Raw genomic sequence first — 21,711 nt, 5'->3', positions numbered from 1 at the left:
TTTCGCCACTGATGGAAGATGATTCGTCGGTTATGACTGGTTTCACTATCTCAGCCCCCAGAATCACACCTGTGGCCTGGATATTTGGAAGCGACGAAGAAGAACCTAGGTATACTGATAGCTGAGAGGAAACTGGAAGATGCCTTGAACCAATCAATATCTATAACTAAGTACGCGTCTTTGAGTATACGATCTTCACGACCATACCTGAAAGCGATACGTTCTGATTGATTCCGCATTGCAAGAGACGGATTATTGCGTTCTAGGAATATATCAAATTTTGATTTAACATGGTACATACTTATCTACAAGACTTTAAAAATGATAGCTGATATAGATAAGGATGTGGGGCCTGGTTAAGCACCCTAGAGCGATCCAAGAGCCGAATACCTTCGTACTCCCCCAATCCAAGTTTCAAGTATCTTGATTTCATCTGTACTCTTCTGTTCCCAATCGAAACACCGCAAATCCCTATTGACAATTACAAAGTCAGCAAACTTCCCAGGTTCCAAGCTTCCAACTTCTTTGTCCCATAGTATTTGTTTGGCTGGATAACTAGTCACCCCCTTGAGTGCATCTTCAAGGCCGACTCTTTGCGCTTTACCCAAGACAGTATTACTTTTGTATACTCGTCTTGAAATAGCGGTTCCAACCCATAGAAGTGGATCGGCATCTGTAACCGGGCTATCGCTGTTAAACGAATATATAGCTCCGGTTTTGACACCGTCCTTAACCGGATCAATCCTCTCTGCCCTTTCCTTCCCAAGAACTCCGAACTTAAAAGCATCGCCCCAGTAATGCACATGCCCCATAGTATGACTAACCGCTATGCCCAAATCCTTTGCCTTTTGAACTTGTGGTGTCTTAGTAACAGTGAAGTGCTCAATTCGATGAATGATGCCTGATCGCTTAGGGTCGTGCTTTGGATACTTTTTAAATATCTTTTCGAAGTTTCCGAGAACGATATCAGAAGCTCGATCACCGTTCGCGTGGATCATCAATTGATATCCACGGTTTAGCCACTTGAGCATTTCGTCGTACATCGTGGTGTTAAAGGCTGACTCTCCGCTATTCGCACTATCAGGCCAGACTAGAACACCTTTCTTCTTGCCCTCAAAGTATGCTGGGAAATGTTCTGATAGATAATTTTGCTTAACAGCGGCAGTAAAGCCTTGGGTCGATCCGTCGGACCAGAGTTTTATGGTTTTGACTACCAGACCTTTTTGCTTGAAGCCACCGGGAGGCATATTCCCTGTCCCGAGCGTCTTTTCGGCATCACCAGGTTTTAAATCTGCGACGGCAGCGCGAATTCGGATAGGCGATACTTCGGTGAGATTTGCGACAGTTTCCAAGTCCTGAGGCGTTACGGCCCCCAAACCACCGTCGAAGACGGTAGTTAGGCCTTTTGCCAACCATTGTCCCAGAATTTTCGCAAGGCCTTCCTTGACTCTTCCGGTGCGTCCCAAGTTGGCGAGTGTTGCTTTCCTAGAGAATTGAAGAATTGCACCGCTTTCGACGAGAACACCGGTGAGTTCACCGGTTTTGGGGTCTTTGGCATATTCACCACCTTCCGGGTTAGGGGTGTCTTTTGTAATCCCAACTTCCTGGAAGGCGAGAGAATTGGCGTAGGCTAAATGACCAGAGGCATTTATGACGATGATGGGGGTTGTTGAGGAAACTTCTTTGTCAAGATCTTCTTTTGAAAGGTCATGCCAGTTAAGACGGGACGGATCGTATCCATATGCGATCAACCATTCCCCAGGGTTCAGAGTTTTAAGCTCCTCTCTAAGTCTCTCCGTGGCAACTTCGAAACCTGGGGCTCGGAGAGGGCTAATATCAAGGAAGTAGCCTTTGAGCAAGGCGGAAAGCATGACATGCAGATGCGGCTCCACAAAACCCGGTAGAATGACTTGCTTGTGTAGATTATGGAATACCCGTCGTTCACCAGCTAACTTGCGTACAGTCGCAAGAGAACCAACGCCAATGACCCTGCCATCGTGGATAGCTAAAGCCTCGACCGGAGATAGCCGATCGTTAGCCATGGTGATGATCGGGCGCCGGTTTTGCTGGGAACTGCTGTAGAATATTATCGGGACATTTTGGTCACTGGTACGCTTCTCTAGCAGCGAGAACCGTCGGCTTACTGCTTCTGTATCGAAATCAGATGGCGAGATCTTGCCGAATATTATCTCTGCCAATTTGATATGCCCTGTGAGACAACTTTCCGCCTCCTTCTCGTGGTCAGGATGGGCAATTGAGGGTGACAGTAGGCTGAAGACAAAGCCGGCAAGGACGAGGGGCCCCGCCGGCAGCTTGTGGAAGAACCTCATAGCTAGAGGGATTAACGATTGGAGTTTACTCTGTAGCCCATCTAAAACTGAACTTGCAGGTAGGTAGATCTGTTATATAGAGATCCCAGCGCTGGCCTCCACGTTTTTCGCATGATGTCGCGGAAGCCCTTCCTCTTCGCACCTCCTGGATTTACCCGAGATATCTTGAATAGACTTTCGCCGTCTACCTACATATATTATGCATGGGGTAGCATGCAATTGGTCCCCAAAATGAGCCAATTCATCAGATTTCTGATTCGACGCCCCGCAGATGGAGCTTGGAGCTAGTTAGCTAAGGCATTAGTGCAATCCGGTCCTGCATTACTCCAACAGTCGCAGTCGGGGACATTCATTCGACCATGCATGGTGTGCCCGTCTGGACGGGTTGCGTTGGGATTCTTTCACGGTAGCTCAATCGAGAATCAAGTCCGTGAAAGGAAAGAATTTGGAAGTAGATGTGTGGAATGGCGGCGGCTGCGTCCAAGAAAAAAAGACGAGCTCGTCCGGACAGGTAAATTGTGGGAAGCTCTTTGCTTTCCTCGTGGCTAAAATACAACAGCTCGCAGCCTACATGCACCTTCGGGTTTGCATGTATCTCACGGGTACGCTTCATGAATTCAGTGGTGATTCTCCAAATATCCAAGAAGGAAGTCCACATGGTCTAATGAATACTTATGTAAGTTCTTAAGTCTGTAGACGAGCTTTCTTGTCTATGCATACGGCTCGTGGATACGGAATACTTAGGCTCCACTTCGGGTTCGACTTTGTTAGGGAAAGTTCTAGACTGAAACGACTATCACGGATACAGAGTAACGGAGTTCGAGTATCCAATCTATTCGACGGCCGCAGACATGATGAGCTATATTGGATTATAGTATCCGTGGCCCCGGTTGCTAAATACCTATACGTTCACCAATGCCTGGCCGCTGTATGATACACCCAAGCTTCACGTTCTCGTTCAATTGGTTCTGGCAGTGCTTAAAGGTAACTAGTTCCGGCTGTTAGGAGTCATATATGCAGCGTCTCTGCTTCAAAGGTTCCGTAGATGGCTGTCGGTGTGTATATCACTGACTTGAATAGCGAGAGAATGTCTGCCTGCATAGTACCATTCTGATTGAATTAGTTTTATACACAAAAAGCGGTCCCGCCCCACCATTGCTCCCCCTTCATAATCCACAACCATTCCTTGAAATATAGCGATGAGGATTCTATCACTGTATTTCCCACTTTTTAGTCATTATATTTAAACAACAACCAATCCCAAAGTGCTCAAAGCGGTCAATCCCAGAACGCCATATCCTGTCCTATAAACGCCCCTAACCGTCAACTCCCGACCGGTATCCCAGACCAAATGTCTAATTCCGTTCCAGAAATGGAAGCTAAAGCAGGCAGCCAATGGTACCTTGACCGCTGCTTTAACGGCGCCGTTCAATTCACCCCACTTCTTTGATGCATTTGCAACCGACATGTCAACTCCGAACGGCGAGACAAGGACGTATCCAATTGTATATAAATAAAAGATGCCGGAAAGAGCGACACCAGTGATACGAGTAGTCATGGATAGGTACCATGTTAGCTGAGGCTGGTAGATTGACAAGTGGGGGGAGACAGGTCGAGCGAGTCTCTGGGCGGCAAGAATTGAGTTGGCGGATGAAGCGGAAATAGATTCAGTAGTTATCATTCTACAGTATATGTATTAGTATTAGTTAATTCTCGACTTTCTAGATAGCTTTTTCGAAGGGCATGGTGTTTACCGTCGAGGAGTGAAGAAGGCGGTGCTATTCGGCCGGGCAGCTGGAATAAAGAGTTAGCCTAATCATGTGACAGTATATAACTTGGCGATACGTATACGTACACCTGAGGAGGCTCCGCGAGAGAACTCTTGTCGACAGCATTATGGATATCTCCGTTCACGAGCGATATCCCGTGATTGAAGTGGTTGATTGTGGTGAAGTTCAAATTGAAGTTGCAGAGGGAAGATTCGAATCGAATAAACTCGGGTAAGAGGCATATGATTTCATGGTTTCGCCGTTTCCTCGGCTCTTCGCCGCAGCCAATCAGACGTCGTCCATTCCAAAACAACACAATCAAAAATTTCTTCGCCTATTCTTGAGTATTTTCTTCTCTCTCGCTTCTCTTCTCTTCTCTTTTCTCTTCTTCTTCCATCAAGCATCAGCTCCACCCCCATTCGCGGTAGGGCCGTCGGGGACAGGTTATCTGTCTCTTGGTCGTATTGCACCTGCTACAGAGATACAATCTATTTCACGATATCGTTTCGACTATAGTAGACGGTGTTTCGCTCGGGGGAAGGAACAGAGGTTGCGAGAAGGAAGAACCTATGGGAAAACCCGTTTAATCGCGCCTCAGCTCGATAGTGGCTGCCGGCGTTTCATACACGAGGTTACATGCATCTATTACACCTGCCACTACGGAGTATTGTCGGTTAGAAACAGGCGGTGGGTTAAGACAGTGGATTAATTGATGGGGCGCGGACTGAGGGACCGTCACAAATAGTAAAGACGTGACCGAAGATAGAACAACATTGTATGCATACACGGGAGGGATATCTCAATCGCTAAAACGAATGCCAATTTGCTGTAACCTAAACGCCGACCGATCGTATCTATTTTCCCATTCTTTCACATCATCGAAGGATTCTCCGCTCCTCCTGTTCGCGTTATGCCAGAGGGACATGCATAGCCAGCTGCTACCTCCCCACCGCCTTGTCAATCACCTCCAGCTTCTCAAAATGCTTCCTACACGTTGCTATATTCATCAGCGTTGTTGTGCTCTCTGCTGCATTCGCTGGCATAACTACCAGGATGTACGTGTTCGGGGTCAGAATGTCAATAAAGGCGGAAAACTTATGTGCCCTCAATTCGAACGCCGTGAAATTCGATGCCATTTTCCTGTCAAGAAGCCTACGTGTCAGTCACCCCCATCCCCATAGGATCAGTTTAAAGCGCACCGGTCGGTCAGAAGTGGCTTGGGGTATGTTTATACGTACGAGCAACTCTGCTTGAACTGCTTGACGATATTACTGATCTTCTCAAATCGATCCGGGAACGGGTTTTGCACCCCCCCCCTTGTAACATGCGCAATGACTAAGAATGTTGTTCGTTCAAATAAGATGACCTCTTCGGCCTCTGCGATTTCTGCGAATGCCGTAAGATGCCGTTCAAGTATCGGCCCATTTGGTATCAACGTGTACACAATCGAAGCCCATGCCTTATACAACGTCTCATCCCATATCGATGTTGCGAAACACGTGATTTCCATACCCAGGGACTTTTTCCGGAGGAGAGACGAGCGTTCCTGGAAGGCGGCGTCGCGGTAATCGAGCTGTACTAAGTCCATTTTGTGAATCAGGCAGAATATGTGGGCATTAGGGCTGTTATCTCGTAGTGCTTCGACACAGTTGACATAGGTGATGAGATCGCGATCGAATTCTCGGGATTCAATATCGAAAACATAAATCAGAACCTCGACGTGCTTGAAGATATGGTCTCGCTGACTGTTGAGATAGTTGTCGATGAAGGCATCCTGTCCACCACAATCCCACAAGTTGAGTGTTAAGCCACCAAGAAATCGGACGTGATTGTGTTCGACATCGATAGTAGCGCCCAGTCGACGGGTATCTTTTGCGACGTAGTTCGAGAAGACGATGGAGCGCATGGAGGACTTGCCGGAGCCGGATTTGCCCTGTCGCACGACATTAGCTCGGCCGCGGCAATATACAGATGAAAGGTTGAAATACCATCAGCAAGACCTTCTTTTTGCGACGGGACTTGGAGTCCTCCATTTTGGCGGCCAGGTGAAGGTATAGCCACTGGACGTCGGCGAGGTGGTTGATGAGGTTCGTTCGGCGTGAAAGCCGAAGGGAAAGTCCGATGTGAAGCGAAGTCGATTTCAGCGCAACACATTCACCGTGTTACATTTTAACCTTCCCTAGCTCTCCTTACCCCAGGGACGAGACCAGCTTCTAGAGCCAGCTTCTACCCAGACATTGTCTTTACATTTCTACACAGGTTCCTGGAACAAGAAATATGATAGTAAAGATCCACTCAATGAGAAAATTTCGCATCATTCCCCCTTCTAATTTTGCGTAAATCGACTGCTATATCTTAAAATTGAACGCACAATAATTCCCCTACCGTCCAAAAGCGCATTCAACAACAGCACCGTATTTATAATTACAATGGCGATCAAAAGCTCCATAAGATTACCAGACCTCTCTGACGACGTTCTTAGGCTGATATTCCATCACAATGTAAGCTCATATCATTGCTACTAATAATAAAATGGTTTTAATTGAGCGCATCAATCTAATCATTTTCTTTACATTGCACCACCAGGTTAGCTTTGAAGGTCTAAAGTCCCTTCGCCTCGCCCACCCCGGATTCCATGGCGCTGTCGACCCTCTCCTCTTCAAACCCGTCATTATTATCGCTCCAGTATATCTCGATGAAGTACCATCTCTTTATAATTTAAAAGAAATATGGAGGAGGAGGATATGGAATTCTAGCTGCGTATGTTCCAAGGAGTCTACAGACCCAAGCTTCGAAACTTCTACATATCAAATATCCTATATCCTTGAACTCCGAGTACCTCGCCTTTTATTTGAAAATGCGCAAAACGTGATCTTGAAGTGGTGTGATATCTACGAAGGTTACCCCGATGAAGAGAAAATGAAATGCAGTTTCCCGCAGTACATTTAAAGATTTTGCCTCATTGACTTCCCTCGATCTCTACTACTACGACACCGCCGACATAAAAGATCTCAGTTATTTCCCTCATCTAAAAAACCTCAGCTTCCAAATCCAGTACAGGCCACAAATTGGTACGCCACGGAAATTCGACTTCGTAGACTTTTTGGATGCCCAGAGGGCTCCTTTTAGCCTCCAGACGCTTTCTCTGCCCGCACATTGCACTGCGATACCTATTCCGCAGGATCTTGTGAAGAGATTCCTATCGAATTTGCATGCACTACACTCGCAAAAATATTACTCCAAAAACCAAAAATTATCCCATAGTCGATGCTCTCAGGGGGAATAATATCAAGACCCGCCATTTCAACATACAAGGATACCATCCTAATGTCACCGAGTATCTCGCATCATATACTGACTCACTTGAATCTCTCGAAGTTCTTGTTCAGTGCGCCAGAGACAAAGAAGGCATTGATGATGAGGAAGGCGACGTCTGGGGGTATACAGGTTATGGAAGACGTTGGGGAGAAAATCTCGTCGACCAACAGAAAGAAACCTTCAAGTCGAATATCTGGCGACTGGTAGCCGCCGCGCACAGGAATAGCCTCAAACATTTAATTTCCGCTTATATCAGGAGGATGCCGAAATACTCTCTGGATGCAAGGCGTTGAAGACTATGAACATTAAAGGAGATGACTGGGTTTTGAGAGACATTGTCCCTGTGGCATCATATCTGCCGGCTTTGGAATTAGTGGAATTCGAAATACCTCGGAAACTTAATATGACTGGTTGGTGTGGGACAGCACAAGTTGAATGGCATATGAAGCCGAAGGATATTGAAAGTAGAATTAAGGCTATGCATTGGAAGGAAGAAGATATAAATGGTGACAGGCCAGCGTCGGAAAATTTATGTTTTAGAGTGTTCGCAATACACACAGATTTGAAACTCGTGAGAAGACGGGATAGGTATCATCCTTGGATTTTAGTCGGAGATGGGGAAATGGGAATTGAAGGAAGAGAAGGAGATAATTACAGCGATGAAGAAGATGATTATGGAGAATTACGGAGGATTATGGGGGATTTAAGAGTGACGACGACAATGAGGACAAAGTTGAGACTATTTAGCTCAATATTTCTCTACTCAATCTTTTTGAGCGAACTAGGTCACAGACTTTATATCCTGTGGTTGGCATTTTTATATATATTTGCATGGACGTATGTTGTTCTGTAAGTACATCGATTGATGTATTTAATAGGTAATTTTAACTATACAAGGGACAGAGTTTCTTAAGGGTATGAATATAAGGTCCGAAGCCACTTCCTTACCCCTTAAAGTTAAGTTGCAATCGCCGCTTCGAGTTCGAATTCATATTATTCGGCGGGTTAACCGCTTGCGTCTGCGTCTGCGTCTGCGTTGTATCCACTTGTTTCACCCTACTTATCCTCCCATTCTCTACATTACCATTAACAAAATTGTAATCAGGATTGACACCAGCAGCCAAAGTGGCCTTTCTATTCCTTCTGACCGCGTTCCTATCAGGGCGCGTTCTAAACTGCTTGGTTGGTGGTGGTGGTGCATTAGAGTCGAATGACGACCACGGGCTTCCAGCAACTAGTAATCCACGGGGTGGCGCGTCCAGCGGATGCCGTATGGGCTGGTCCGGTGGTTGCCTGCATATTTACCCCACCGGTGGAGGCGATATCAGCCAACCCGAGGTTTTTGTATGTCGTATCAACTTGCTTATTGGATACAGCATTGACTTGTGGGATGGAGACGATATCAAGCGGCCAATCGAACGCATCTACTTGGCTAGTTTGTACTGTATTAAAAGGTCCATTGTATGCTGTATTAAATGCCGTGTCGAATTGCATTTTGTGACTATGGGAACAAATCGGGATACTGGCTATAGAAGTTTTGCGTGTTTTGTTCTAGCTGTTGCAAACGATTCTCTTCTTCAGCTTTCTCTCGAGCTTTAACGCCTGCAACTAGCGAAAGCATTGTTGGATTATAGAGGTTGGGATCAGGAGGTGGAAATGGATTTTCGTCAGATAACTTCCAATCTTGATGCTGTTCGAAAATATTCGCTATCTTACAAACCTGATGTTTTAAGTAGAGTCAAGATATATTGATTAACTACATGTCGTCCTCGCGTGTACGGTTTCCCATATTCCCGTTTAGCAACGTGCTCAAACCCGGGAGACTTAATCGCCGCCCATTCGAATTCCACGAGAACGGCTGGCTATAAATTAAAGGCTCTAAAATGCTCACTTTCTCGCTCAATTCAGGAGCTATACAAAAAGTAGTTCTTGAGCTGGACAGTTGTTATATTTCTTGATTGTGGCCGAGGCTAGATAGTTAGATGCACCGATTTAAGCTGCAACTGGAAGCCCCACAAGGACCAATGGAGCTTATACTTGTTACCGACAATCTCGTTAAGCCACATTAAAAAACTTTCATGATAGTCTATACCAACCTCACTATCTTCAGGATTCCCTGGCTCCCTAAACCCCAATTCTTTTAGCCTCCAATCATCCCAAATACATCCCCTGAACTCGATATGTCCTTTATGGCTTCGTTCAACTGGTTTTGAGCACCCCCCCCCCCCCCCCTATCGACCGGCCCTAGAGTTGGCAGCCATATCCTTTTTAAGTCATCCTGCGTTATCCAGTAGTCATTTTCGATGCTGTATCTTGCTGTAGTGTCGTTCAAGTAATCCAGTATAATTGTGATGAAATCTACCGATGGTTGAGTCATGGGAGGGTTTTGATGGGGTGAATTCCATTTACATTCGTATGCATATCTGAGGCGTTCCTCCATCAAACCCGGGAAGCTTGAATACTTAATCGAATTATTAAGGATTCAATTACATTCTAGCTTAAGGATTCGCTGTCTCGTCAGCCTCGCGCAACTAAATCCGTCAGTCGTCTACAACATAAGCAACACATAGTTAGCATTCCCTATAGCCGTGAGCTAGATATATGCAGGCGCAGCTTGGGTAGGACTACGTCTATCATGCTCTGTGATTTTAGATTTAGAAAGAGTTCCGTCGTTGGCCCGCCTCTGATTATGATGAACAAATCCCCAAATTTTCAGGCGCTGGATATCGTAAAGCAGACGTTACCAGGCCAAAGCAGGCACTTTACTGTCAAATAGTGTAATAAATTTGCTTAAATCTATTGGCAGCACCTGTGCTTTAAATGACATATCTAAATCGGGGCCTGCAATATTTGTTAGCTCGTTAACAGACAAAAGTAACAGTTGGGACAGGACACTGTAAAACATACGAGTCGTCACCCATCTCGTTAATCTCTTCTTCTGATTTTCCTTCGATTAAATGATCTCGTTTACCCGCATCTCTCGCCTTATTTTCCGAGATGTAGTAAGTCTAGAATTGAAAATCAGTACCATTAAAGCTACCGGGTCAGAAACTATCCATAATTGAGACATACCAACAATGCCCCATACGCCATTATTCCTACGGATAGCATAGCAATCGTGACGGCATGGCCCTTCACAAATCGTGGTCCATCTTTCGCAGGATATAAGTAGGCGGACATTACTCCGCTCGCATTCCCCATTGTTAGTTGGAAGCCACTTGCAGCCACCTTTTTGCCATAACGCGGGATGTTCACTACATTCCACGCAAGCGGGAGACCGACAGCGACCTGTATATAATTGTATCAGTATACCAACACTCATTATGATTCCGATGTTATGGTACTCGTACGTATAGTCCCCCGGCTATCAAGAAACACCCGAAATATCGAACCGGCCCCCCAACTGGTGTTATTAGGAGCACATAACCGACAATGCTTACCAGAGCAGATATTAAGCTCGGAATTCCCCTCTTTTGATGCTTGTCACTCCACCATGCGACCAATAAGTAGACCGTGGCTCCAAGCGCATAACAAGGTATTGTCAATGCTTGCACCACAGGTGCTGGCCACTTTCCGAGTGTTCTAATGATCGTCGGAAGATAAGTCGAATAGCCATAAAGCATAGTATCCATACCCCATAGTCCCACGGCGTATGCATAGCATTTCCAGTCCTTGAAACAAGCTATGACATCCTTCTTCTTCAAGTTTTCTTCAGGTCGCACAGCGCCCCCGTGCTGAAGTTGCATACGCTTTGCCATAAATATGCGTTCGTCGGGTGTGAGAAAGCTGGCGGTTGACGGTTCGTCCGAGAGAATAAATGGAGTGATCAAACCAAGAAGGACTGTTGGAATGCCCTCTAGAATCATGATCCATCGCCAACCCCTCATCCCAGAAGTTCCATCCAAGAAGCCGATCGCGTAGGCGAGAAGACCACCGCAGGCGCCAGCAATGGCAGCCGACACAAAGAGATAGCCTATTCGTAAGGCGATTTCTTTCCTGGTATACCAAAAAGTCAAGTAAACTGTGAGACCTGGGAAAAGACCAGCCTCAAATAAGCCAAGGAGAAGCCGGCAGGCGATGAGACCTCCATAGGACTGGGTCAACCCAGTAAATGTTGCGACTAGACCCCACGCCGTAGTAATGAAAGCGACTATATTCCAACGAGCATGTCAATATGAATGCTCATGTATCTGCTGCAGAGAGTTAACTTGAAACTTACTCCACCGACTTGGCCGGAACCTTTTTATTACAAGGTTGCTAGGGACTTCGAATAGGAGGTATGTGACGAAAAGCAATGAAACCGCTGTCTGATATTTCAAGGTGCCCGTGATTCCTAAGTCTTCTTCTAACCCGTATAACCTTGCATTTCCAATGTTTATGCGGTCAAGGAAGGAGCACAAATATAGGAGCATGACCACAGGAATGATGTGGAAGTCTAGTTTTCTAACCAAAGCCGCTTCAAGAACAGGATCTCGGGCATTTCCATTTTCCAAGGAGGAATATTCGTCCCGAAATGTCGATGATTCGTTTGACTGCTTTTTCTCGTCAGCCGCCACATCCGCTGCCCTGACCGCTCCTGGCATGCTGAAAAAATATCAATATCGAAAAGCTTTGACGATAGTGCCGCTGATGAGCTGACAAGATTGTTCACCAGCCTCCCTGATATGCTTATATAGGGCCCTGTAACACTATAAACGGGCACTGATGGGAGTTATGGGGTATATTAGTGTATAAAGAGATAGATATGCAGGCTGCTGGCTGCCGGCCCTGCGATATATACCTAGGTATTATTAGAGAAGTTGGATATCGGACTCGAAGTTGGTGAAACGGTTCAAGATCGAGGAACCGGGTAGCTGCATCAGACGAAATAGCTTTGTTAGAAAGGTACCCTCCAGTCTAAACTAATGGCGCAACTAAGATAGTATTAAAGACTAACCTAGATACTTGCGTCGGTACCTAGGTATCTAGCACCAATTTGTGAAACCTCACCAACCCGGATCCGAGGTCGCTCGTCAAGTCGACGGTCCACAACACAGGCTTGGCTGGGGATTGGCTGGATGCTTGTGTAACCAAAAGAAGTATGTACTTTGACGGAGCTAGATTTTGTACTGCAGCATAGCGATTCGACTCGATCTAGAAACGTTCGAAACCAATCAAAGAAGTTACAGCACAAGGCCGAGGATAATCATAACGTCGCCGGTACCGGTAGTCTTGCTAAGGACATCCCACGAAGGAGTAGGAATGCTGCTGACTGAGCTTAGACTGATTTGGTAATGAATGACACTTGCCCCATCAACTGAAAAAATTCTCGTTCGGCGGGGCCGGTGGAGTCCTACCATTTAAACTTCAAGACAAGGGATTTCTTGCCACGAATGTTTCTTAGAATTAGTGGGCGATTGGTAGGGGTATATACTATCTTGTAGCACAGGGTGAAGTGATTCTGTAGTAGCCTGCAGAGGAAATTGCAAGGCACCGCCGGGCTGGCCACTTTGTTGGGCAGATATTCGCATACTCAGATATTAGGATATATCGGTTCTAATGTATTCCGCTCTGTATATTAGAACATGGCATGTCTTCGAGACTAGAATATTTTTCCATCGCTAGTTAATTACGTTAAGCTGCGGATTGATTAGAATAAAGGGCCTAGATTTGGATCACGAATCGCACTCCACGTTCACACTACTGATAACCGTGGCCAATCAATTATAATTGCAATACAGACACAATACCAATACCGAAACCGAATACAATGTGCAATAAAATTCGAATTCCATAAATCGAAATGACGACTACCTATCTAGTTGGTATGAAAAAGAATACACTTCCAAGACGGCTTCGGCCTAGACGATCTATAACCGGGTCCCTATGGCTGAGAGCGACTCTTCCATAAGAAAGAAGAAGGATGAGTTTCAAATGTTGTTATTCTCAGGAAGCTTGTCAGATTTAGCGTTAGCTGTTGGAGGGGAGTGAGGCTCCACATTGCCTGCTCGTTTAGCGAACCTGTACCTGGGTCCACCCGCCTTTAGCCCACCCAAGCCACCCATTCGACCCTTTACTGAATCCCGACCCCAACCCGAATTAGGTAATTGTCTATCAGCCGCGTAATCGCCCAAGTGAAAATTCTGAAACCCTGTGAAAGGATCACCCGGAGCCATGGGATAGCTCGAATACTCCTCATTAAGCGGAGTAGTGCGCATTTTGTCGTGGATGCCGTCAGGGATTCCTCCCAGAAGAAGCGACCCTTCCAGACCGCCTCCCTCTCCAGTGGGGATACCATCAGCCTCGGGTCCTTGTTGTGTATACAGTTCAAAGCATCCGCAGCCTTACAACAAAGCAAATATATCAGTCTTTGAATAATTTCTTCATGTTTTGTCTTTTGTTCCAAGTTCAAGTCGACAGCTAGCAAAACGATCAAAGGATACTTGAAGTGTTTGCCATAACGACGGTACGATAAGGAACTTACCATAAACCTTCTCATACATCCTAGCAGCCCTATCATCTTTGCAATGTTCAGAAGTATGTACCGGTCGTAACTTCAGCCCTGGGCCATCGCCCCCAACCAGCGGGAGATGAGAACAGATGCAACCATATGCCCTCCTTTGCGTATCATGTATGATCTGGTTGACCGCATTTGTTCCGATTTGATTGTCAAGTTCACGCCAGTTCTGTGCATCTCGGACAGGATTGCGGGCCATAGCGTCCCAGAGCTCGCGAACTCTCGTTACTGAAGCACACGAAATGTGCTTCGTATAAACATAATACCCCCGGGGGGAGGAGCACGTTTTAATTCGTTTTTATCAGCGGCTGGTAACGAGAAAATTTCCGTCTCAGATATATTATCAAGCTCAGCTTCTTGAGACTGTTGTTCTTTCTTAGAGATCGCCACATCGGTTTTCAATGCAGGATCGACTGGAGTTGTTCTGGTAATTTCCACGCCCAAAACCAGTACTAAAACTAGCTGGCTAGAATAAATCCCAAGAATGCGCATATTGAAAGAAATATAGTAAGTTTCGCCGTCTACAAACCTATAACTTAATAAGATTAGGCTTAGTAATATGTACTATTAATAATAATACATAGATGTACGTACTTTTGTGTAACGATATCTTCAATAAAGTTATAAAGATTTGTGGGTATTTTGATACTACATGAACCATGTAGTAATGGTAAATGGTCTACCTAAAGCTTGAAAGTTTGAAGATAGACTGATGATAGAGTAGAAACAAATTAATTTGTTCCGATTTAAAAAATGAGATTGCGATGGCAGTAAGATAGCATGGGCAGGCATTGATGGAGATGATATTTAGGGTCTGGCGACCGGGTCTAAGTACAAGACAAGGCCCGGGCCCTAGATAGATTATATCTAGTCTTAGCCCATTTTTCGGGCAATTCAATCCCTCTGCAACAGAAAAAGGAATGTCAGTTGATACGCCATGTCCTTAGTTGGGCCTCAAGGGTCTCCGCTTTGCAAGGGCATTCACAGGATATATATATACATGTTGGAACGTGTCTCGGAGACGATAGCATTGTCCCCGCCTCTCAAACTTTGTAATTTATCAAGTGCCAGTTATAAAATCCAGAAATAACTAGTATGCCGAGGTTGTCTCGTGAATCAAACCCCGTATCCGAGTATTTAATGTTACAATGTTGGCAATATCGAGGGTTCGCATTTTAAGATAACAAATTTCTCGCCGAGTAAACTTAGATACATGTAGCTGTACCTTCGTGTAGCACGGTTATGTTGTATTTTACTATGCCTCACGCTAATCTACATGCACAGTGCCGATAACTTTTACCGGTCCCTTCATCGAAGATGAAAGCCTGAAACCTACGAAGCCAGTAGCGAGTAACATTACAATGTGGTACAGCTAATCTATGCTTCAATGCAAAATTATACTTGGTGAAGAAATAGAGCTCGTTATCCTAGATTCTATATCTCGGATCTTTGAAACCATTCTGTTGTTACAAATGCATTGATGTTATGTTGGCATATGCGCATACCAAGATAACTTTAGTGGCAGAGTAGCTTCGCCATAAACTCGAGCAGTCTGGTTCACATGGTGCAATATCGTAGGGCGATACAGTTTATTAAACTAATCGTGAGGTCGAATCCACTATGAGAGAATGTTTAGCCTCAGCTATAGTGATCCTGCAGTGACGCAATGAACCTCAACATTTTACCAATTCCCTCTACATATGAAGGAAAATGCTCAAGATTGCGACCTCTATATCTATACTGGATTACGAATCAAACTGGACAAAATTTTCAATTCTATGGGATGATGCTTTTAAAGGAAAATTTCTGACAGACCCAAATATTAACAACAAGAGCTTATGTTTCAGAGCCGGAGCGGTGAGAAGACCTTCTCCTGCACCCGGGACCAACTTCAGACTGCTCTCCATTGTTAGGTCCTGCTGCGACTTGACGATTTTGTGGCTGTTCTGTTGGTCCTGCCATCAACGGGTCGGGATCGGCGAAAGAATTCTCCGTTAGGGGAATTCGGCTTCTTAAATCGGTATCTCGCCTCGTCGATGTTGCGGCGTATGAATACGGATTCCCGAACCGCAGCTTTTCGCCAGGATATAGGAATAACTGCGGGCTTTCAATATCATATAGTAGATTCTCAGCAGTGACGTCTACCGCGGGCTCATCGATGAGATTTCTACTGTTTTCTGTTGAGAGACCTCATTGACATCTTCCGATATTCCAATTTCCTGTTCTTGAGTTTCACTTCCCGAAATCTGATCGTGGTTTCCACTGTCATACTGCACAACAGCCTGATAAAAATCCCCCAAAGATGGGATTTCTTGTCCTTGCGTATCGCTGCTCATAAAAACGTTCCCAGCGTCATATTCCTGAAAATTTTCATCAGGTTACTCTGAAGAACTAATTCCTTGCTCTTCACTGTTGGTACTCGAGTCTTCGCTTTCCGATACGTCGTCGAGTGGCCCCATGAGTTCTTCAAGCTTTTGTAATTGATGAATGGTACGCTGGTCTCCTACTTGTAGGCCGACTCTTTCCAAATCGTTCTGTTGAGCATCTGGCTCCACATACGTGCCCACTAAATCCTGGACGTAGGCAAGAAGTTCATTACTTTCCTGGGTCTTTGGTTTCGGGGCTGGAGGTGCCCGCCTTCTTCCTTCCGCTATAGCTTGGTCCCTAGTGTCACCTACGGCGAGAAGGTTGCTTATATACTCCTGAAGACTCTGTTCATATCTTGTCATTTTGGGGTTGAACTGCGATTCCTCGTATTCTTCGGGTGAAGGTTTTGATAAAATGTATCGTTCAGCGAGGTCTCTCAAACTCCCGTAAAATAATTTGCCACCACGATTCGTCGCCTTGTATTGAAGGGATCGGGAATGGTGTAGACAGTTCCTGGGAAGAAAACCCTCTCCCTCTCATAAAGAAATTTACCACCTTTCTTCAACCACGCATAGACTTCAGGTTTGGGATCGTTTGCTGTATCCCTCGGAAGCTCATTAGGATCTCCGCTGGGAATAATTGGGTTTAATGACACGAAAGTCGCCTCATGGAGACCAACATCAAGTCCAAGAGCAGTAACATTAACTAAGTGAATACCCTCAAGATTGTTCGGGTCCAATCTTCCTGAGAGGCTATATTTTTCCTCAGGACAACGCCGACTCCGTGAAAATGCGATCGCCGATACTGGAGTCTCGCCGGGGAATTGTGTATTACTAGATGCTCTGAATTTTCCACTCCAATGATCGACTTGTATTGATAGCAATATCTAGGTATTTTTTGTCCTAATCGGCCATTTAGCTGGCTCCAGAACTTGTCATGGAACCAATCTGGGCGACCTTCGCGCAGGTGCAAAGTGTAGTATGCTAAACGTGAATGAAACAAGATAGCCCAGGTGATTAGAATACCGATCAATTTTATGCCGATACGCATGTTCCTCATACGATTCGCCAAAGGCATCCAATAGCACGTCTATGAAATTTGACGTTGCTGTATAATATACCGTAGCGTTGTAGGCGTCTAGACCGCGGAATAAGCCCTGAGTACTAGATATTATGGAATATGGGGCGAGCGGTGAAAGTAAATTAAAAGCTTCGACAGCAGAATTCCAACGTGCAACATGAGAGGTTGTAATTCACTAGCATACGTACATGAAATCCCTCATTTGATGAGTTCTTCCTCGAGCTACTTTTGATCGCACAAGTAACTTGATCCACAAGAGTTTACGGAGTATGTTGATCTTGGAACCCCTGGCCATAAACCCGTCATGATTACAAATCATGTTATTATGCATTATGAAGCGACTTGTTCCCGGGAAAGCTTGATAATTATATGATCAGAAACTAGTTCTGTCGCGGTCCCGCTGGTCAGTGGTCGAATTAAACATGTAGTCCTGTGAAACGAAGCATACATGAGCGATAGAGCTTTTCAATAAATCAACGCCTAGAGCGTAGAGGCTCTTTTCAAAATTTTTAGAATTAAAGATGCTTCACGGCATACGGGGATGCTTAGACGAGAAGGAATGATGATACAGAACTTGTGTTGTCATGTGTCTTTTCGGAATATCTCGCTTAAGCTTCCTGGTGCGGAAATCAACGCAACTGCAGGCTGGAACCTTTGCAGCTTCACTCGCTTGTATAGCTTCTTGAATTCAATTGGCCAACGGTGTCGAGTCAAGATCAAGATCGATATCGACCCTGATTCCATCAGCTCTTCTAATCCTCAAGTATAACGATTTGGCACTCTTCCCCTATCTTCAAGATGTCAGCAACAGGGCATCCACAAAGTACCACTCCAGCTGGACAGTTGCCCGAGCCTGACCAGGCTTTGCTTCCTACCTTATTACCCGAAACACACGCGTTCGTGAAGGCCTATATGGCCCGATACGACTCTTCCCATGATTTTTCTCATGTCCTCCGAGTCCTCAACTTAGCTCATCATATTTCCCAAACGGAGCAAAAGTATTTGCAATCGGTGGCTTTAGTTGCACCTCCCACGACAAAAGTGGCACCATTATATGATAGCACAATCGTCACACTCGCAGCGTTGTTGCATGACGTCGGTGATAGGAAGTATATTAAGGAAGGGGAAGATGTTGACGAATCCCCCGTGAAGACATTTTTGGTAGGTTCCGGTGCAAGTGAAGCCCTGGGGGAGAGAGTACAAACGATTGTCAACGGTGTTAGCTACTCCAAAGAAATCAAAGATCCTCAGAGGGTACTGGATTTAATCGAATCTTACCCTGAGCTGGTTAGTAAAGCATTCTCAAATGCAATGTGCCCCTCGTAAATAAATATCTAACTATCATAAATCTTGGAACGAACAGGCGGTGGTTCAGGACGCAGATCGCCTTGATGCTATTGGTGCCGTTGGGATTGGGAGAACATTCACCTTCGCTGGGGCAAAGGGAAGTGGGGGACCAGGAATGGAGAATGTCCTGAAACATTTTGAAGAGAAATTATTAAGATTAGGGACAATGATGAAAACAAAAACGGGCAAAGAGATGGCAGAGAAAAGAATACAGGTACTTAGAGAATTTGAACGTTGTTGGTATGTTAAAACTTCCCCACATCTCGAGTTAATGTATGATAATGTCACATTATGGAAAAGTACTAATACACAAAAACACATCCAGGCTCGAAGAAAAGAGCATAGCGGGTGGTGTAGAAGTCATTTCACAATAACAGTACGGGGATTTCGTCACAATCCCTTGGGGGGAAGGATACTTAGTTCACGAGATATACATATATCTAGCAACAACTGTTTTGAGTATTCAAAGTCTCTCTCACACGGATATTACAAAAAAATCTATTCAAAATATTGCTAACGGGTATCCATCAAGATCGTTACCTATATACAACTGAATCATAAAATGCTATAGTATAATGCCCCGCAATAAAACTCCAGAATGACCAAAATGCCCAAGCCCCCAAACAATGCTAAATCCGAATGGATCTTCTAGGCGCGATCCCTAAAATTCAAAACAAGCAGTAGTAAAAATATACACAAGTGACTATATTTGCCTCTTCATTTCTCTTTCGAGTAAACGCCTTCGTTGGGCTCGTACCCTTTGTCGCTGCCGGATTTCTTCCACGTCCCCCTTTAAATAATCAATGCTTTCACCACTGCCGTTTTTGCCTGCTGCAACTCCTCCAAGGGCAAGATTGGCCTCCGACCCAGAGTCATCTGCCGCCTCGTTCATACTTAATTCGTAGTCTGAGCGTAAATCCGTCCAGTGCGTGACCGTTGTTGCACGTTTTCCGTCATCACGTCTAAGTGGACCAGAGTAATTTGGTAAAGATGATTGTGGTTCGCCGTTCTCGTCGAGGGATGCTCTGCTATCCAAAAAAAACGTCTGGCGGCCATCTTCATCGAATTTATGATTCGCTTCGATAATCGTGGTCGTGGTCGTCGTAACATGCGGATTCGACAAGACGGCCATAGGAATATCGGATCCTCCAGCAAAGTCGGGCCCATGACCCTTTGTCTCTACAACCTCTCTTACTATTTCCGTCTGAACATTGATACCCTTGCCGAAGTCGAGATTTTCTCGAACGTCTTGTCGGAATCCATTTAGGTCGCCGACCTCTGGATCATTAGGGTCTTGAATGGTGCCATTTCCGATGGCAGTGCCATTTGTGGTACTGTTCATCTTTTCTCCTCTCCAAACATGGTACGCCCGTTGTAAAGATGGATCCATAACCGCGATTAATGCATAGAAGATTCCACGAGCGCCGTATAGAGCGTAGTAAACAGCATATAAAGCATAATCGCCTTGCGAATAGATACCAGAGAGAATACTGATCCGGATATCGGCAATGGTGATGACGAGGTTTAGAATAATCATGACGGCAGGATAAAGTGAAATTCGAAGAATAATGCTGCGGAACTCCTGGTTCGAGAGAAGGGATTTCTGAGCATTCCGGGTCGCACTTAGGTTTGTGCTTTCCCGATTTTCAGGGGATGAGGAGCGGGCGGTCGAGTTCGTAACATTTGTGTTACCAGAGGGCTTATTTTGCGTAAGCACATTGAGAGCAGTAAACTATAGCTCGGATTTAGCATTTTACCCTCTACTGAAATAAGGGACTAGAGTGAACATTATTGGCTCACCTTGTGCTTGTAGAGGTGAAATACTGTTGTACAACAGCACGTGCAAGTTATCAGCACAGCTAATAATATCCAAAGCAGTTGAGTCGAGATTTGCCATTTCACTATGAAGTCCAAGTTTAGTCGGGTTTCTCTTTCAAGGACTGAGGGTGCATAAGTAAGTAACTTACAGCGATCTTCGTTATTGTCCGAAGTCAACCAGCAAACACCAATAACATCATCCCACCCGAATTTCCCTTTAATGAGTGGTGGTAACGTCGTCCCAAGGTTGATGACAATAGTACCGATGATATAATACTTTTCCATAAATATACCATTGCACAAATGGACAAGTACCAGCTCGAGATTTAATGCGACACAGGTAATCAACCAGTTTGTTATACCGAGCCAAAATTGAATCATCCTAAGAATCAAATAAAAGTCAGAATAACATCTCCCAAAATATTTCGGAGAGCCTGCTAGTAACAAGCTATTTAGTCTTACCAAACACCAGCGACGCAGAAGAATCCAGGCTTCACTTCAACACATATTATATATCCGATACAGTAGAAGCAACTAGATGCAAGATATCCTGTTAGCGGCCTACAAAAATCTTTGCACTCGTAGTCTGTCGACCTACTTTGAGATTAATGAATAGCATATCAGTCTGAATGATACACGATCCAAGCATTTCCTTGATTCCTGATTAAGATATAGCACGAATATGAACCCGAGTAATAATAGACAAAGCAGTAGCGATATGCCAGCGAGAATAGCGGACATATCGTTCTATAAAATCGAGGATTGTAAGTAAAAACGTACGAAAACGGGTTTACGCCCGAGGAAATGAACTTCGAATCCTCTCAACATACCATCATCTTAATTCTAACAGGAGTTAGCCATGATGTCGGTGTGTCCATCGCAATATCCACCGTTCTCGACGCCAGAAACTCTAGATCTGTGGTCGATGCCATGTTATATAAACTGTGTTGCCCAAAATCCAATTATGAAATCCTAATCCCAAGATCCTGAAGATAATAAAAAGGCGAAAGATAAATCCAAACAGCTGGGAGTATTCTAATCAAGATCGAAAGATTATCTCTTTGAAAAGGAGCCTGCGAATTTCCGAAGCACGTTCCAATAGAAAAAAAAGCCAAGGAAACGCTTATTCTTGACGCCTTTCGAGGCTGGTAATTGTCGCCATTATGCCGTTGATCTTTTTTTGTCT

General features: G+C 45.0%; 7 protein-coding genes across 7 annotated transcripts; 1 reads left to right on the top strand and 6 right to left on the bottom strand.

The window, feature by feature from the left end:
* Positions 1 to 365: 365 nt before the first annotated feature.
* On the bottom strand, positions 366 to 2,330 carry DFL_008325 (uncharacterized protein; the record flags this gene model as incomplete). The annotated part of the gene is made up of 1 exon (XM_067638043.1): positions 366 to 2,330. The coding sequence occupies one exon, from the start codon at positions 2,328 to 2,330 to the stop codon at positions 366 to 368; it is 1,965 nt and encodes a 654-aa protein (XP_067485972.1).
* A 1,243-nt stretch (positions 2,331 to 3,573) lies between these two features.
* DFL_008324 (uncharacterized protein) lies at positions 3,574 to 4,225 on the bottom strand (the record flags this gene model as incomplete). Its single annotated transcript, XM_067638042.1, has 3 exons — positions 3,574 to 4,012; positions 4,085 to 4,124; positions 4,186 to 4,225. The coding sequence occupies 3 exons, from the start codon at positions 4,223 to 4,225 to the stop codon at positions 3,574 to 3,576; spliced, it is 519 nt and encodes a 172-aa protein (XP_067485971.1).
* Positions 4,226 to 5,037: 812 nt separating this feature from the next.
* On the bottom strand, positions 5,038 to 6,132 carry DFL_008323 (uncharacterized protein; the record flags this gene model as incomplete). The annotated part of the gene is made up of 3 exons (XM_067638041.1): positions 5,038 to 5,239; positions 5,338 to 6,032; positions 6,088 to 6,132. 3 exons carry the CDS (start codon positions 6,130 to 6,132, stop codon positions 5,038 to 5,040), a joined length of 942 nt encoding a protein of 313 aa, XP_067485970.1.
* A 4,101-nt stretch (positions 6,133 to 10,233) lies between these two features.
* Positions 10,234 to 12,000, bottom strand: DFL_008322 (uncharacterized protein; the record flags this gene model as incomplete). Its single annotated transcript, XM_067638040.1, has 5 exons — positions 10,234 to 10,258; positions 10,325 to 10,425; positions 10,490 to 10,705; positions 10,858 to 11,567; positions 11,637 to 12,000. 5 exons carry the CDS (start codon positions 11,998 to 12,000, stop codon positions 10,234 to 10,236), a joined length of 1,416 nt encoding a protein of 471 aa, XP_067485969.1.
* A 4,291-nt stretch (positions 12,001 to 16,291) lies between these two features.
* Positions 16,292 to 16,642, bottom strand: DFL_008321 (uncharacterized protein; the record flags this gene model as incomplete). The annotated part of the gene is made up of 1 exon (XM_067638039.1): positions 16,292 to 16,642. One exon carries the CDS (start codon positions 16,640 to 16,642, stop codon positions 16,292 to 16,294), a length of 351 nt encoding a protein of 116 aa, XP_067485968.1.
* Positions 16,643 to 18,158: 1,516 nt separating this feature from the next.
* DFL_008320 (uncharacterized protein) lies at positions 18,159 to 19,081 on the top strand (the record flags this gene model as incomplete). The annotated part of the gene is made up of 3 exons (XM_067638038.1): positions 18,159 to 18,647; positions 18,724 to 18,947; positions 19,033 to 19,081. The coding sequence occupies 3 exons, from the start codon at positions 18,159 to 18,161 to the stop codon at positions 19,079 to 19,081; spliced, it is 762 nt and encodes a 253-aa protein (XP_067485967.1).
* A 329-nt stretch (positions 19,082 to 19,410) lies between these two features.
* On the bottom strand, positions 19,411 to 21,457 carry DFL_008319 (uncharacterized protein; the record flags this gene model as incomplete). Its single annotated transcript, XM_067638036.1, has 6 exons — positions 19,411 to 20,439; positions 20,508 to 20,608; positions 20,675 to 20,907; positions 20,988 to 21,059; positions 21,124 to 21,272; positions 21,356 to 21,457. 6 exons carry the CDS (start codon positions 21,455 to 21,457, stop codon positions 19,411 to 19,413), a joined length of 1,686 nt encoding a protein of 561 aa, XP_067485966.1.
* Between the last annotated feature and the right edge of the window lie 254 nt (positions 21,458 to 21,711).

Source organism: Arthrobotrys flagrans, assembly GCF_004000055.1.
Source record: "Arthrobotrys flagrans strain CBS H-5679 chromosome Unknown unitig_1, whole genome shotgun sequence".
In the NCBI taxonomy this organism is placed as follows: Eukaryota; Fungi; Ascomycota; class Orbiliomycetes; order Orbiliales; family Orbiliaceae; genus Arthrobotrys; species Arthrobotrys flagrans.
Note: the sequence above shows the minus strand (reverse complement) of the source record. Positions and strands in the feature narration are given on the sequence as shown.